We start from the raw sequence: 17,205 nt of genomic DNA, 5'->3' as shown, positions 1-17,205 counted from the left end.
CCCCTTTAGTTGTTTGTTTTGTTTTGTTTTTGGTTTTTCTCCGGTACCAGGAACCGAACTCCACGACCTTGCGCTTGCCAGGTAGGCGCTTTTGCCGCTGACCTAAATCCCCAGCCCCTTGTTTTGTTTTTTCTTTCGGCTTTTTTTGAGACAGGGCCTCGCTATGCAGTTCAGGCTGACCTTGAGCTCACTTTGGCCCCGGCTGGTCTCACAGAGCTCCTCCTGCCTCTGCCTCCTAAGTGCTGAATTACACATGTGCGCCACCACGCCTGGCAGTGGTTTTGTTTTGAGACAGGGCCTCACTATGTAATCCAGGCTAGCCTCGAACTCGTGGCAATCCTCTTGCTTCGGCCTCCCGAGTGCTGGGATTACCCGGCCCCAAACCTTTCTGAGACAGGATCGAATTTGGGATCCTTCTGCCTCAGCCTCCACAGCAGCTTGGATTACAGGTGCGTACTACTGCGCTTAGCATAGGTCTTCAATTTGTACTCTCCAAGGTGCTTGCACCAATCAGTCACTTTACCTGATCTGACCATTACAACAACCTAGGTAACGCAGGTAAAACCATCTTTTACGTTGATGGAAAGTGAAAGTCAAAATAAATCATTCTAAAACAACACGCACCCCCACACTGCCTCTTCCCGTCATTTATTTATGCCCAACCATCAAAAATTTCAAGCAGAGCCAACCTCTCACGGGGTGTATTTTCCTGGCTAAGTTAAAACATTACAAACCTCAGGGTCCCCGTCTGCAATAAAGTATAGGAAGCTCTGTAAGGAAAATTAAAAAGATGTTCCTTATAAAGGATGCAACTGCCTGCCAGATACGTAGGGAGCGTGCGCAGGAAATTTTTGCTACTATTGTTAACAATAACCGGCGAGGACTTTCCGTTACAAGTCTCCCCAGCTACAGTCTCTCCGGAACTTGCACCACCCCGCACCCGCGTCACCTCAGACCGGCTCCCACGGACACGCCCCCAGATGGACGCGCCCCAGGCCTCCCCCACAGACCTTCGCCTCTCCCTCCAAGCTTACCCCTACCGGTCTCCCCTCTCAGACTCAGTTACGAAGGACCTGCGCTCGCACTGCCTCTCCACCACCCCCGTTGGGCCCGGGCATCCCTGCGGGCACCCAGGCCGCACCCCAGCCGCGGGCCCGCGCCGGTTACCTGGCCGCGCGCTCCCGCAGCGTCGTGCCACGCGCTCCCCCGGGTCGCACCTCGCGGCGGGCTCGCGCCAGCACGGGCAAAACGCAATTAGTTTAAACTACGGCCCCGCCCCCTCGTGCGGGCCTCTGATTGGCCCCTGGCGCCTGTTTTCGTTCGCAGGTACACTGGAGGACCCGGGAAAAGGAAGTGTGGGGGCCCCTGGGAAGGGAGGAGGGGTGTCGCCACTTCCGGACCCCATCGCGACTTGTGGGCCCAGGAAACTGCAACTCCCAGCGTGCCTCGCGGCCTACAGGTCCTGCTAGGCGTCGTGGCTGCGCTTGGGGCTCCGGCTGGGACGCGGTGACGAAGGCAGTTACCATGGAGTTGCGCAGTGTAACCCTAAAGTAGTGGGACGCAAAGGCTGTGAGGGAGGCGCGACTGCGGGTGAGTCGGCGGGGAAGCAGGGAGGGGCGCCACAGAAAGACTAGGTTTCCCTGATGTTCCACTCACTATCTTAAAAGTTCTTCCAAGTTTGTTTCTTTGTCTGCTTCCCATCTCAGTCTATAGTCTTTTCTTGGGTACTCAAGTGACACCCACAACTTCATGTGCCACCCGTATACAGATTTACACAAGTGTGTATGTCCAGCCCCGTCCTCTTAAATTGCAGATCTGTATAACCAGTTGTCTCCTGAATATCTCCTTTGGAGTATCTCAAAGGCAACCCAGTTTCAACATTACCCAATCCCAACCCTCACTTCTAAGCCTGGATCTTCTGTTGTTCCCACACATTATACACAAACTAAAATCCAAGAGTTATCCTTTTTTTTTTTTTCCTTTGTCTTTTTGAGACAGGGTCTAGCTATGCAGTTCAGGCTGGCCTCGAACTCACAAGGATCCTCCAGCCTCAGCCTCCCGAGTACTAGGATTACAGGCGTGCACCACCACGCCCGGCCCAAGAGTTATACTTAACACCCTTTCTATTTTTCATTTGTCGTGATTTCCCACAGGCCTTACTTTATTTTTCAGGCCTTACTTTCTAAATATCTTTTTTTTTTTTTTTTTGAGACAGGAACTCGCTATGCAGTTTAGGCTGACCTTGAACTTACTATGTAGCACAGGCTGGCCTCGAATTCACGGAGATCTTCGTGCCTCAGCCTAACAAGTGCTGGAATTACAGGCGTGCACCACGACACTCAGCCCTCCGAAGAGCCTTTGCACACAGCTATTCTGTCTGGGTTGCTCATCTTTTTAAAATTTTTAAATGTGTGTGTGTGTGTGCGCGCGCGCGTGCGTGCCCTAGGAATCAAACCCAAGGCCTCAAACATGCCAGGCATATGCTGTACCACTGAGACACACACACACACACAGCCCATGAAATACTCCTCTTTTTCCCTGCTATCCTGTAACTTACCCTTCAGTTCTCTGAATCACTCCCTCAGGAGTGAGCAAGTCAGATCTCTCAATTATAGCAACTTCATGTCCCTCTTCTTTGTACTGTTATTGTTGCACTTTCTTAGATAATTATTAAATCCTACTATTCGCCCCTATGTGCAGCTGTTAGTGAAAACCTGGTTCCTGTCCTGGTGGGATTCATGGCCATAGTAGACGACAAGCGGAAAATTAGTGTTTTGAATGCTACCACGGCAGTGAGTAAAGCGTATTATAGGAGCCGAGAAGTTCTACCTCCAGATTTGTGGATAAGGGTAGGCGTCTCAGCAAAGTTGAAACTCGAGCTGAGTCCTGAAGTAAGAATTGGCAAGGAAAAAAGAGGATGAAATTTTATTATTCCAAGCAAAAAGAGCTGGACTGGAAGAGTATTCCATTCAAAGGGCCAGAGACACGGGCAGGGAACTTAACTGAGTTGTTGCATTTGGCTGGACTACAGAATTGGAAATAAAGACAAGAAATAGAGAGGTTAGGGCTGGGGATACAGCTCAGGGGCACAGCACCTGTCTGGCAAGCACAAGGTCCTGAATTCGATTCCTGGTACCAAAAAAAGAAAGAAATAGAGAGGTTAGCAGGAGCCAGGTTGAATCCCCAGGTTCTCTTTGATACCTGGGAATGTATCCTCCAGTATATATTAGACAATGTTGCAGATTTTTTATAGTGTGCTTTGATTTCTCTTCCACCTGCAGCCCATAAGCTGTCAATGTCCCATCAGATTTTCTTACCTGATTATTGCTCAAAGCTTCTTGTTGCTACCTGCCTGGGAGAGGCCAGAAGTGGGCTAGCAACAAATCAAATTCCAATTTTCCAACTGGAAACCAATTTCTGTCAACTTAGGATTGGTTAAACTTAAATTAAGTAAATAAAGTATGATACATACTGAGGGATACTCTGCAGCTATTACAAAAGGTAAGAGAGTTGACAACAATTTGAAAAAACAAGTTTACAAAATAATTCAGTGTTAATGTTAAGATATACATAGCTTATGATATGTGCATTCTAGCAGGTAATCATCTCAAACTGTTTATGGAGATTCAGGCTTTTTGTTTCTCCTTGTACTTCCCCCTACTTCTTTGTGAGGCTGAGAATCAAACCCAGAGCTTCATACATACCAGGCAGACACTGTACTGCTGAACCAAACCCTCAGCCCTGCTGCGTGTAATTCTCTACATGGTTTGACTTGATTTCTTTTTTTTTTTTTGTCTTTTTGAGACAGGGTCTCGCTGTGCAGTTCAGACCGGCTGTGAGCTCACTTTGTAGCCCAGGCTGGTCTCGAACTTGCAATGATCCTCGTGCCTCAGCCTCCTGAGTGCTGGGATTACAGGCGTGCACCATCACATCTGGCTGTTTGACTTGATTTCAACTAGTATGTTTAGTTGTTTTTTTTTTGCTTGGTACTGGGATTTGAACTGAGGACCTCGTGCTTGCCAGGCAAGTGCTTATGCCGCTGAGCTATATCCCCGGCCCTGTCAACTATCATGTTAACTTTCACAGTTAAAAAAAAAACAAAAGTCAAAGCTAACACCTATTATCGAAGCACTCTGGGAGACTGAGGCAAAAAGATTCCAAATTCCAACCTTGTCTGGACAACTAAATGATTTAATGAGGTCCTGTCTCAAAATGAAAAGGGTTGGATGCACAGGCCCTGGATCAATCCCCAGTACTACCACAAAAAAAAAACCAAAAGTTTTTTTTTTTTTTCCAATTTGAAAAATTTCCAGTTCAAAACAGAGCAAGTATGTCCCTAGCCCTGTCATTTTCTAGATCAGTCTGGTCAGATGAATCAGATGCTGGACTCTGTCTCCATGTCATGAGACAGAAGAGCAGAGAAAGACTGACTCCAAAAACAGCCACAGGACTGCAGCCTCCCAGCTTTGTCAGGTCTCCCCAAAAGTCAGACCCTTTGTGTGACACCCTGAAGACCCCATTTATTATTTTCCTTTTTATTGTTGTTTGTTTTGTTTTGTTTTGTTTTTTTGAAACAAGGTCTCACTGTGTAGTCTAGGCTGGCCTCAAACTCACTATATAGCCCAGGCTGGCCTTGAATTTGCAGCAATCTTCCTGCCTCAGCCTCTTGAGGGCTGAGATTAGAGGTATGGCCCATCATGCCCAGCATAAAGACTGCATTTATTCCTACATTTCTTCTTTCATTTATCCATTTGCCCATCAAACCAGTAATGAATACTCAGTTTTTGCCAGGCTCAGTGATGAATAATTGGAGAAGCAGAGAAGTCTGACTTGTCTCTGCCCTCAAATTTACAGGGAGGGAACAGAAAATAGTGTAAAGGAGATAGTACAGAGTACAACTGCTTCCATTTATTCCAAGAGAGAGTTTGTCTTCACTTCATAGATAATAGGCTGCAGTGAAACTGTCTGAAATACAAGGGGGTAAGCATCAGTTAGCTATTGCTGTGTGACAACCACCCCCCAAAAGAGAGTGGCTAAAAACAATAACCATTTATCATTACTTCTAAGCCTCTGATGAGTCAGCAGGATGATTTTTCTGGCTGTGGGTGGGCTCACTGATTAGCCTGCAGCCTTCTGTGTGCCGGACAACTCTCCAGATCTTGCCCAGAGGTGACCTCAGCACATCTCTCACCTCCCTTCAGCAGGGAAGCATGTTCCCTCCTCGTGGCCCTGCAGGGAGCAAGAGAGCAAGCCCCCTTTAAAGCTCCTGTTTGCTGAATGTTTCTTGACACCCCCTTGGCCAAGACAGGTTACACTGCTGTGTCCAGCACCAGAGGGGATGGAACTATAAAATTACAGGGCAGAAAGGAAATAGATACATGAATAGGGATCATCAAAGCAACCGCTCTAACACAGGACACACTGACCAATTTTATCTGGAAAAGGGAGGCTTTGTAGAACAAGGTACACCACAGCTGAGGGTCAAAACATGAGAGTGTTCACTGCATAGGCAGCTGTTACTTGGAACTGGATGCAGGCAGGTTTGTGCCACGATCAGTAGAAACCCAGCAGGTCTTTCTGTGCTTGTAACAGGGTTCTGTTATGTGTATCTTGGCTTCATTCCTTTTGGTCAGGCACAGGGCAGCAGGCACTCCACAAATGTTTGCAGAACCAAACTGATATTGTACTGTGAGTGAAATGTGGAATAAAACAGTTGAACCTGGGACCCAGTAGTTGCAACAGTTTTGCATTGACTCTCCCAAAATAGAAATCCTTGTGTGGAGCAGCTTCTCATTCATTCATCCCACAAACATTTCCCAAGTGCCTAGTGCAAACCAGGTTGTAAGATGATAAATAAGATATGATTCTAGTTCACAGCCTGGGCTACTGTTTTATTGGAAACAAATAAAAGAGGTTTATTGGAAACCCATTCCAAATAATAATAACGTATCCATTAGCAAATTTATCCAGCTGCTTTTTCTTTTTTTTTGTAGTGGGGGACAAGGTTTTGTTGTGCAGTTCAGGCTGGCCTTGAACTTACTTTGTAGCCCAGGCTGGCTGTGAACTCGCAGCAATCCTCCTGCCTCAGCCTCCCGAGTGCTGGGATTACAGGTGTGCAACACCATACCAGCCTTTATCCAGCTCCTTGAAGCCCCATTTTTATTACTGACTCAGAAAATCAATTAGGAGCTGGTGCTACACAGAATGAATTCTTAGGAACTGTGCTGAAGTTCTCTGGTCACCAAGGAGATTAGCAGTAAAAACCTGCCCTTCAGTGTTTTAAGCTAAAAATCCATGTTCAGTGGTAGAAAACTTAGCATTCCAACCTAGGACTTTCTTTGAGAAAAGTATTCAGGCACCAAGTCTGTTGTAGGTGCTGCAATGCCTAGGTTTGTCTCAGCTAGGTTCCTCTCTTTCTACAAAAGAATAGATGTTCTTTATTGACTGCTTATAGACTAAGACAAAGGCCAGGTGTGGTGGTGCGTACTGTAATCCTGCACTTGGAGGCTGAGGCAGAAGAATTGTGAGTTCAAGGCTAACCTGGGCCACATAGTGAAACCGTCTCAAATAAACAAAAGAACAAACAACTGGAGCTTGGTGTGGTAGCACACACCTGTAATCTCAGCTCTTGGGTGGCTGAGGCAGGATTGCCATGAGTTCAAAGCCAGCCTGGGCTACACAGTGAGACCCGGTCTCAAAAAACAAACAAACAAACAAACAACTTTATTGCAGTGAATGAGTCTTGCATGTGTGAGAAAGCATGTCGGTTGATTAGGCTATGGCCTCTATGTTCCCACAAGCTCTGTTCCACCGCTTGAGGAATCGTTTTCATGGCCAGCTGCACATTTTCCTTCTTGTGGTTTTTTTTTTTTTTTTCTTGTACCGGGAATCGAGCTCACAACCTTGAGCTTGCCAGGCAGGCGCTGTGCCGCTGAGCTAAATCCCCAGCCCCACATTTTCCTTCTTGATCACGCCTTTCCTTCTCTGTTTCCCTCACCCCCCAGCAGGGGAGTTAAGAAAGGATCTCACCATGTAGTCCAGGTTGAACTCATTACATAGCCCAGGCTGGCCTCGAACTCACAAAGATTACAGGTGTGTGCCACCATGCCCAGCTCCTTCTCTACTCTTGCTTGGCTTCCTGCCCCCAAGGCTTTCTGTCTCTGGTCAGGGACAGGGCCATCTCCAGAGCGGAGGAACTCAGATCTCTGCACCGCTGCTCGCCTGCTCCAGGCTTACCTCAACACTGCCATCCGTGGTTTCTCTGGCGACCACCCTGGGCCACCAGTCCGAGTCTCCAACTCCAACTCTGCAGCCTTGCCATTGATATCCTGTCTGTAGATGTGATATCTCAGAGATTGAGCCCTCCCTAACCAATAACCCACATCCACAGGACTGGCCCCATGACAGAACTCAGCTATTACCTAGCTCAGGATAGCACAGGCCCAAGTTCAGTCGAGACTGCTGCTCTTTGAGAGCAAGACCTACCCTTTCTAGCCCTTAAAACCTGGTAAATGGAACTGTATTAAACCTAAGCTAGAACTGGGTTCTCAGTTTTTAACAGAAATTCTATTTTAAGAATATTTGCCAGCTGGGCCTGGTGGCGCACACCTGTAATCCCAGTACTCTGGGAGGCTGTGACAGGAGGATCACGAGTTTGAGCCAAGCCTGGGCAACTTAGCAATTTAGTGAGACCCTGTCTAAAATAAATAATCTTAAAAGGGCTGGGATGTAGTTTAGTGCAAAGGCCCTGCATTCAAGCCCCAGTATCACAAAAATATTTGTCTATTCCAGTGTCTCTACATATAGACTAATTTCTTTTTTGAATGCAGTGATAATATATCCACATATCCCAAGGTTTCTATTTTTGCTTTGTCTATCAGGAATTTCATAGCTAAATATAAGCATAGATTTCTAAAATCTCTGAAATATCTTCTTTTAATCTAATTTCTGCATCTACAATAGCCAGTTGACAATAGTCAACTCATCCAAATTGTAAGTGTAAAATATTTCGATAATTTCTAATATTGGGTACATGTTGAATATTTTAGATATATTTGGTTAAATAAAAAGATCAATTTTACTTGTTTCATTTTACCTTCATTATAGCTTCTGGAAAATTTCTATTACATAGCCATTGGCACAGTGGCACATGCCTATAACCCCAACACTTGAGAGGCTGAGGCAGGAGGATCCCTGCAAGTCAGAGGCCAAGCTGGGCTACACAGTGAGTTCAAGGCCAGCCTGAACTACACAGTGAGACCCTGACTCAAAAAAAAAAAGAAAAAGCCAAAAGAAAATGTGCGTTACATGTGAAAACTATTATATGACAGGCTTGCATGTGTAACTTGTGTACTGCACCTCTGCTGGACAGCACTGTTTTACACAACATCCTGTTTCATGAGTCTGTAATTACGCTAAACCTCATCCAACAGCAGATGGAATGAAAAGGAAGGTTGATTGTTGTTTGTTTTTGAGACAGGGTTCTGCTGTGTGGTTCAGGCTGTCCTTGAACAACGTAGCCCCAGCTTGTCTCTCATTCAGTGATCCTCCTGCCTCAGCCTCCCAAGGACTGGACTTACAGACATGCACCACTACAACTGGCTGGTTTTTCTTTTTTGATACAGGGTCTAGGTTTTTCCAGGCTGGCCTCAGCCTCCTGAGTATTGGGGCTATTTGTCTTTTGTCTATGTGATTAACATGCTAAAAACCCCTTGGTAAAGTGTTTTCAGTTCTCTTCATTCCAGGTGAGTGAGTAGTAGTCCACGACTCTCCCTAGTCTCCAGCAAAAGCCTGTTCCCAGCTTTACATCAGCTAACAAACTGGAACCTGATAGGACAATTCACACCACATTGCAAATGACTGATGACAACTTTGTGTTCACCCCTCTCGGGGAGTATTTCCATTTTAACAGGGAACAATCCCTGAGCCCAAAGGAATGAATCCCTAATGGTGGAATTTCAGGCACCAGTGACAGGTGAGTGTGAGAGGCACACCCTGGTTCTGTGTGTGTTCACTGTCTGGAGCCACGCTCAGGATGTGGCTGAAAGTAGGGCCTTCAGGTGGAAAGGGAGTGAGACTGTGGACAAGGTGGGCAGAGAAGGTGGCACATCCGCAGCGGGGTCAGATGACAGGAAGCTCTCAGACACCAAGCAGACCCAGTGTAGCCTCTCAAGGGTTTGTTAAGCAACAGAGTAGCCCAGCTGATGTCACCAGAGGGTAGCTATAAAGACAGTCTCCATGGTAACTATGGTGGAGTAGCAGAAACACTGAGAGGAGGATTCGGGAGACGGTAACTGCAGTCTCCACCTGACTCACTGGCTTAACTCTAGGCAAGTCTTTCCCCCCTTGGGTGTTTCTTCATTTGGAAAATAGAAAAAGGTGTTACAGTTATCAGACACGTTCTAAGAGGTGGGGACATGCTCTGAGGAGAAAGTCCCCTCCAAATGCAAGCAATAATGGTTAGTATCTTAGCTGGGCAGGGTGGCGCAAGTCTGTAATCCCAGCACTCGGGAGGCTGAGGCAGGAGGATCACTGTGAGTTTGAGGCCAGCCTAGGCTACATAGTGAGTTCAAGGCCAGCCCGAACTACATAATGAGAACCTGTTTCAAAAAAAAAATTTTTTTTTAAGTACCTTAAAATGGAAACACAGCTAGGCAGGTGTAGAATAGTGGAGGGAAAGACAGGTGGTGGGTTACAAGGAAAGTCGGGGTAGACGGCCCTTGTGCCTGGAAAACCCATCCTTCTCTCTCCTCCCAGGCTGCACCCAGACTCCAGGCCGGTGCTCGCAGGTGCTGAATGATGGCTTGAACTATGAGCAAGCAGGACTACATGAATACTTCGGTGCAGGAGCCCCCTCTTGACTACTCCTTCAAAAGCATCCATGTTGTCCAAGGTTAGCCCATGAGCACAGCCCTCTGCTCACAGGGCAAGAGGCCCATGTGGTCCCTAGCAAGAAACCATAGTCTTCTACTTAACAGCCTAAAAGTGCCTCTTCTTACACACTTGTTGGTTTGTTGTGGTCACTGGAGAAGTGGGGAGTCAGAGTTTGTTTTTCTGGTGCTGGGGACCAAACTCCATCCTGGGTAAGTTCCACTGAGCTATATCCCAACCCAGAAGTTTTTTGTTTGGCTTGTTTGCTTTTTAACAATAAATCTGAAAGGAACCAGAGGCCTCTTAGAGTAGGTGACCATCTTCAAAAGAAGCCAAACAGCAGGGCGCGAGAGTGCACGCCCATAATCCCAGCACTCAGGGGGCTGAGGCAGGAGAACTGCCATGAACTTGAGGCCGGCCTGGGCTACATAGTGAGTTCAAAGCCAGCCTGAACCAAAGAGCAAGGCCCTATCTCAAAACAGCAGAACAAAACAAAAAAGAAAAAATTAAATTTAAAGGGCTTAGGGAATATAACTCAATACAAAGGTCCTGGGTTCAATCCCCAGTCCCCCCCACAAAAAAAAAAAACAGGCAGCTAGCTATGATAGCACGTGATTGTTATCTCAGCTTCTTGGGAGGCTGAGGCAAGAGGATCGCAAGCTTGAGCAACTTAGGGAGCCCCCGTCTCAAAATAAAAACAGCTGGGTATGTAGCACTCCCTGAGTTTAATCCCTAGTGCAGAGGGGGGGCGGGGAACTGGGACATCAGTCTACCAGCCAATAATTTCTTTATTCTCTCGCTTCTTCCTGAAAGGAGGAGGAAACTAGTGAGCAGAAAGTACAGGCTACTGCAAAATTCCAGCAAATAGGCAGAACTATCACCTCTGTCTGGGAACACAAGTCTGTTCTAATCACTGGTAAACATGAAAGGGCTTAATTACTAACAAGCTGACATGTTTCCAGTTCAAATATTTATTGACAAGTTTCTGACATGCATTCCAGCCATGCAGCTTCTAACACTGCCCACATTCACTCCTCTTTTACAGTGTCTCGGTAAATGGGGAGCTGACACCCCTGTGGAGGGCATACGGGACAGGCTCTCTGCAGTGCTGGTCTCGAGGAGTCAGCAGTTCTTCCCATTTTCTGCCATTCCTGGCTTTTCTAACCCGTCCTCACAGAATACATGTTCACACCCACTATCCTAGACTCAGTAGTGGGCTTTGGTCATCTCTGCTGGGCAGCTGAAGCTGCTTGTAAGCTCGGGAATGCTACTAGCCTTGGCTGGGTTTAAGACACAGGTCAGCATCAGCCACAGTTGTAACCCTCATCTGCTGTCTCCCCAACGCATACCCACCTACTGTGATCTTTGTTGTACACCAACTCCATCATTTCTGATTGATGTAGTCCACATTTCAAAAGGGGGTTAGATGCAGTAATGGCTGTGTGCAAGGTGGCTGAAGTGACAAGCGTGCGGGGAGTAGGGCTCCTCCTTATTGTGGAAATTCCCAGATCTGAAGGAGGGTATGTAGCTCTTCCCTCTGGACTCCTCAGAATGAGACAAGCTACTACTACCAGGGGCTTTTTGGCCAGGCATGGGAGGCTGAGGCTAGCCTGGGTTACATAGTTAGTGAGTTCAAGGCCAGCCTGAATTACAGAATGAGACCTTGTCTCAAAAAACGAAAGAAAAAGAGGAAAAAAGAAAAGAAAACAGGGGTATCTCTAGGGCATAAACCAGAATCCACATATAGGCCTTGTCCTTCATTCACTACTTCAGTGTTTACTGAGCATCTACTATTAAGCGCTGCTGTATATGGATAGATGTGTATACACACAGAGGCAGTGCGCTCCTTGCTAAGTATGTGTCAAGGGATGGGGCAAAGAGGCGTATCAAAGTCTCCAAAGGCCAGAGTCCCTTCAGTGCTCCAGAGCTTTGGAAATATTTATCACTAGGATCAAAGGACAGGATTAAATTTGGGGGTACTTGGGACACTTATTTGCTCAACTAATCAAGATGGGTCACAGAATCTGAAATGGTAGTGGCCTTGGAAAGCATTTAATTTGTACTACTGGGTAAAGCAAAACCTTGGGGACCGTCACCAAGCATGGACTGATCCCATCTACAACCCACAGTCCCTAACTTCTCACAAACCTAGTGTTAAGGGTGTCCCCCACCATCCACACCAGCTTCCATCAGGGGGTCGATGACAGGAGGGTCTTCACATCAACTGACTTCTCTGGGAACACATGGAAAAAGCTGCATGGCAGCCCTTCAGAGATGAGAGGGCAGGATGCTTTCTCCTGGTCCTTCTGGACGCTCCCAGTTCTGTGACTGTTGATGTTTGAGGTCTGGTTTCCAACCTGTCTTGGCCTGCTCTGAACAAGGAATTTTTTTTTCTTTTTTTTCTTTTTTTTTTTTTTTTGGTAGTAGTGAGGATTGAATGCAGGGCCTTTGCAATGAACCACATTCCTACCCCTTTTTATTTATTTTGAGACAGGGTCTTGCTAAGTTGTCTAGTCTGGGCTTGAGTTTGTTATCCTCCTGCCTCAGCATCCTAAAGCACTGGGCGTACAGGCCTGTGCCATTGCATCCAGCTTGAACAAGGAAGCCTTTACTAGATCCTCAGATAATCTAGTACTTTGGTGGACTCTGAAGGGACCAAGAACCTACAGCAGCCTGGACACCCCACTCCAACCGTGCTGACAGCAGCTTCACATTTCAGGCAAATCCATTTATCCAGGGGCTCCCGGTTTGGGATCAGCCCACGTTTAGTGGCATCTCAAGCTTCTCTGCCTCATCAGACTGGATGCAAGTTCATGTGAAGTTTTTTTGGCCTTAGTTTTTATTCCTCTGAGGGTTGTCAGAGGGGTGGAGAGACGATGCCAGTGGTCCTCCACTCTGCGCATCCTCCTCACTCCAGGACTAAGGCAGAGAGCCATCTGGTGGATGCTGCCTGCCCTGCAGCTGAGGAGAGGAGTAGGGGTGAAGAATTGTGTCCAGTGGAGAACTGAAGGGAGTGTGAAGACAGCCTGGCTAGGTTTGGCAAACTTTTTTTTTTTTTTTTTTTGTGTCCAGTGGAGAACTGAAGGGAGTGTGAAGACAGCCTGGCTAGGTTTGGCAAACTTTTTTTTTTTTTTCTGGTACTGGGAATCGAACTCATGACCTTGTGCTTGCCGGGCAGGCGCTGTGCTGCTGAGCTAAATCCCCAGTCCCTAATTTGGCAAACATTAAATACTTCTTCCCCTAGAAACACCCTTTGATATTAAACATGTTTAGGAGCATGGGGAAAATATAATCATCCCAGCCAGATTTGGTGTCTGGTTCTGGCTCTGCTACTGATTATGAGCTTGGGCCAATGCTTTTAAAAAGCAGCAGGGGAAGAGTTGTTGCATGGGTATCTCCTCAGCCAGACCTTCAGAGGTGACTGCTACGTGGTTGTATTTCCTTACCTTTCCACTTACTCCGCAGCTCACTCCAATCTGGTTTCTAGTCAAAAAATCTGAGACTTCTGAGTCACCAAGGTATTTTCCAGTCTTTGCCTCACTATAACTTCTATAAACTTTTATTTTTTGAGACAGGGTCTCACTATGTAGTTCAGGTTGTCCTCAAACTCACAGCGACCCTCCTGCCTCAGCCTCTTGAGTGCTAGGATTACAGGCATGCACCACCATATCTAGCACTCTCTGAACACTTTTTAAACTGTTTTCTTGGTTCTTCCTGTCCTTCCCTGATCACTCATTAGCTTCTTTTCTTTAGAGGTTTTTTTGGGGGGAAGAGGGGCAGGGTCTTGCTATTTAGTTCAGGCTGGCCTTGAACTCTATGTAGCGCAGGTTGGCCTTGAATTAGTAGCAGTCCTCCCTCACCTCCTGAGTGCTGAGATTATAGGCATGAGTCACCACGCCTAGCCCTCATCTTCTGGGCTTCCCTTCCTCCTTAACCCTCACTTAACCCTCACCTTAACCCTGATTTGTGCACTCTACATTAATGATTCTCAGATCTGTCTTTGGAGCTTCAGATCTCCATATCCAACTACCTACTTGGTTTCTCTACCTTTCTGTACTGCAGGAACCTCAGAAACACCAAAGCCAAGACTGAACTCATCACTTTACCAACCTAACCTCTCCTTTTGTAATTATCAGTTAATAATCTACCCAGTCACCCAAACAAGCAAAAACTGGGCACCACCCTTGAATATCCTTCTACCCTTGAATATTCATTCGAGTTATGCTGCTTGTATATCCCTCTCATCTCTTGCCTGGATGACTAAAACAGCCAAGCTGGTCTTGTGGTCCCACCTACCCACACAGAAGCTCCAGAGGGATCTTTCCAGCGAAAACTCTGAATCATTTCCTTTGCTTTAAGGGTACTGGTGGCTTCCCATCACCTATAGGATAAAGCCCAGATCCTTAGCCCGGCATTTAAGACAAGTGACTTAAGAGCTGGGCGTGGCAGAGCACGCCTGTAATCCCAGCACTTGAGAGGCTGAGACAGGAGGATCACTGCCAGTTCGAGGCCAGCCTGGGCTACAAAGTGAGTTCAAGACTAGACTGAACTGTATAGTGAGACCCCTGTCTAAAAAAGACAAAAGAAAGTGACCGGCTCCTGTCTTTTTCCTCCTTGTCCCCTTAGGGAATATGCACTGGGCATGTGTGCCTTTGCCCGTCCTTTCTGCACCGCTTTGCTTAGCTAACATCTTTTTTGTTCAAGTCTAACAACTCTGGGTTTTGGTTTCCTCATCTATAAAATGGGAGTGGGCTTCCCTCACTCTCATTCCCACATCACACTGGTATATGGAGGACTCTGGGACATAACAGACATGGTCAGACCATCTGACCTGCAAAGCCAAGAGCTTGAGATGCACGTCTTTGGCTCTTAGTCCAAACTTAACTGATTGCTGGAACCCATCAGCTCCTCTAGCCACAGCTTGGGACACTCATCTTCCCAGCTCTGCTCCTTCCCACTCTTTAAAGCCAGAAAAGCAAAGATGACATACCCAAGCATCACTCTGTCCTCACAGATCTGGTTAGTGAGGAGCCAAGGACAGGGCTACGACCACTGAAGCATTCGAAGTCGGGGAAGTCACTGACCCAGTCCCTGTGGCTGAACAATAATGTCCTCAGTGACCTCAGAGATTTCACTCAGGTGGTTTCACAACTGCTGGAGCACCCAGAGAACCTGGCCTGGATCGACCTGTCCTTCAATGACCTGACTTCCATTGACCCTGTGAGTTCCTAGCCCTGGAAGTCTGGGGGGTGAAGGTAGGGGTCCCTGAAACTACTCTGGCCTCTGCACTGTCATGTCTTATCAAGGGAGTAGAGGGGCAGCATGGCGCAGTCCAAAGCACATAACTGTGGGGTCACAAAGATGTAGGTTCAAATCCTGAGTTTGCCTCTTATTCTGACTTCGAGCAGCCTCTCCAAATCTCAGCCTTAGGTGGGCATGGTGGTGTACATCTGTAATCTCAGAACTCTGGGAGGCTGTAGCAGAAGGTTCGAAAGTTTTGAGCCCAGCCTGTGCAGCTCAGTAACTTAGGAAGATCATTTTGAAAATGAAGAAAAGGAAAAATTAGAAAATGAAGGAAAGGGCTAGAGATGTAGCTCAGTCCAAAGGGCCTGGGTTCAACTCCCCTATGCAGACCAAACCATACCATCTTGACAGGCGTGGTGGTGCATGCCTGTAATCCCAGCACTCGGGGAGGCTGAGACAGGATTGTTGCAAGTTCGAGACCATCCTGGGCTACAAAGTGAGCTCAAGGCCAGCCTGAACTGCAGAGCGATACCGTCTCAAAACAAAACAAAACAAAAAAAACCCATACCATCTTGCCCTGCCTTTTCAGGAAAATGAGAATAATATGTCAGCATCACAAAGGTTTTGTAAAGGTTAAATGAAAGTAACACGAGCATCAATAGCAGAGACAGAACGCTAGCTGCTGTTGCTGGGCACCTGCTGTGTTCTGTGCCGAGTTCTGCTGTGGAAGAGGTAGTTAGAAAAGTACACTGCTTACTTGCTGAAAAATCTGATTCAAGTCTGAAGAAATAAAGAATACGTGGCCCCTTCTTGCCAGGATCCCCGTTGGTAGGGTAAGGGGCTGAGGCATGACTTAGACATTGTTACCCTGCTCCGTATCTTACTTCAAGTATCATAAAGGCTTTTCTTATGTGCCTGGCATGACATTGTTCCTATCTCCTGCTTCACTAAACCTTCGGTCACAGTGAAAGGGCAAGTTAGGCTCAGGGAGAAGCAGGCAGAACTGTCACCCGGCAGTGCTGGGACCCAGAGCCCATATCTCCTGCCCATCGGGTCACAGCTCTACCTCAGTGATAGCCCCATAACCCTTAAAAATAAACGCAAGTACAGAGTCACCCACTGAGTGAGGGTCAGAGAGGAGGGCAAGTGGTTCTCCCAACTTCCCCTTCTCTGCCAAAGTCAGTCCTGAGCAGAGACCCAGGGTCCTGTCCAGCCCGGCTTCTGGGTTCCTCCCCACAGGTCCTAACAACATTGTTCAACCTGAGTGTCCTCTATCTTCATGGCAACAGCATCCACCGCCTGGGGGAGGTGAGCAAACTAGCTGTCCTCCCTCGGCTCCGGAGCTTGACACTCCATGGGAACCCCATAGAGGAAGAGAAGGGGTACAGGTAAGTGTCCCTTCCCTGGGGCTGGGATCCAGCTGGGCTCTCCTGAAGAATGCGGGGATGAGGGGAGACAAGAAATCTAAGACGGTTCTGCTGTGTGTGGACCTGAAAAGGGAGTAGCAGACCTCGAAGCATTTCTTGCTGTCAGAATGAACCCAGTCTCCCCGCAAACCATACTCCAATCTCTCCATTCAGAGGAGAGCAGCAATGGGGGAGGCAGAGGGGAAGGGGATTGTGCCTGTGAGTCTTCCCCACAGGCAGTATGTGCTGTGCAGTCTGCCCCGTATCACCACGTTCGACTTCAGTGGGGTCACCAAATCAGACCGCACCACAGCTGAGGTCTGGAAACGCATGAACATCAAGCCCAAGAAGACCCACATCAAGGAGAATGCACTCTGAGCTTCCCTCAGGTCTAGAGCCCTGAGGACAGTCAGGTTGGCTTAACAATAAATGATTTGAGCTGTTCAGCAGATTAGAAGTCATTTGTACCTTTTTGTGATGTCCTCCAGCTCCAGCAAGCATCTGTAGCTCCAGCCTTACTTCACCAAGGAAGGCTGTGGAGGAAAAGGCCTACTGGCCTGGGACATGGGACGGCTGGCTATACCACATGGCCTCGGGCAATTCATCTAGCCTCTCTGGGCCTCTCTGTACTCGTCAGCTTAGATATCATGGAATTAGAGTAGAAGGCTACTTTCCAAGTTCTTCA

The 17,205-nt window shown here is 47.4% G+C and overlaps 2 protein-coding genes across 12 annotated transcripts in view; one reads left to right on the top strand and one right to left on the bottom strand.

Annotated features, from left to right (window-relative positions):
* Positions 1-1,258, bottom strand: part of Numa1 (nuclear mitotic apparatus protein 1) — a 75,314-nt gene extending 74,056 nt beyond the window's left edge. For all 5 annotated transcript variants that reach the window (XM_005380008.2, XM_005380014.2, XM_005380010.2 and 2 more), the window contains exon 1: positions 1,168-1,258. The gene's annotated coding sequence lies outside the window, so the exon portion shown is untranslated. The remainder of the gene's footprint in view (positions 1-1,167) is intronic.
* A 188-nt stretch (positions 1,259-1,446) lies between these two features.
* LOC102004691 (leucine-rich repeat-containing protein 51) lies at positions 1,447-16,974 on the top strand. 7 transcript variants are annotated; one of them, XM_013511822.1, is made up of 7 exons: positions 1,447-1,590; positions 8,730-8,744; positions 8,912-8,974; positions 9,757-9,892; positions 14,885-15,090; positions 16,354-16,502; positions 16,757-16,971. In XM_013511822.1, exons 4-7 carry the CDS (start codon positions 9,811-9,813, stop codon positions 16,896-16,898), a joined length of 579 nt encoding a protein of 192 aa, XP_013367276.1. In that variant the 5' UTR covers positions 1,447-1,590; positions 8,730-8,744; positions 8,912-8,974; positions 9,757-9,810; the 3' UTR covers positions 16,899-16,971. The 7 variants fall into 7 exon arrangements, with proteins under 7 accessions (XP_013367276.1, XP_005380075.1, XP_013367274.1 ...); XM_005380018.2 differs by lacking the exon at positions 8,730-8,744; XM_013511820.1 differs by lacking the exon at positions 8,730-8,744 and having other exon boundaries at positions 8,745-8,974.
* The last annotated feature ends 231 nt before the right edge of the window (positions 16,975-17,205 follow it).

Source organism: Chinchilla lanigera, unplaced genomic scaffold, assembly GCF_000276665.1.
Source record: "Chinchilla lanigera isolate Chin_1 unplaced genomic scaffold, ChiLan1.0 scaffold00013, whole genome shotgun sequence".
In the NCBI taxonomy this organism is placed as follows: Eukaryota; Metazoa; Chordata; class Mammalia; order Rodentia; family Chinchillidae; genus Chinchilla; species Chinchilla lanigera.
The sequence above is the reverse complement of the archived record's forward strand: the minus strand, read 5'-3'. Positions and strand labels throughout refer to the sequence as shown.

What these genes read in the sequence shown, in the direction of transcription:
- LOC102004691 (XM_013511821.1), top strand. Translation starts at nt 9,811, where the DNA reads ATGAGCAAGCAGGACTACATGAATACTTCGGTGCAGGAGCCCCCTCTT. An exon ending in AAGCATCCATGTTGTCCAAG is followed by an intron (nt 9,893 to 14,884) that starts GTTAGCCCATGA and finishes CTGTCCTCACAG; the next exon opens with ATCTGGTTAGTGAGGAGCCA. An exon ending in GAGGAAGAGAAGGGGTACAG is followed by an intron (nt 16,503 to 16,756) that starts GTAAGTGTCCCT and finishes TCTTCCCCACAG; the next exon opens with GCAGTATGTGCTGTGCAGTC.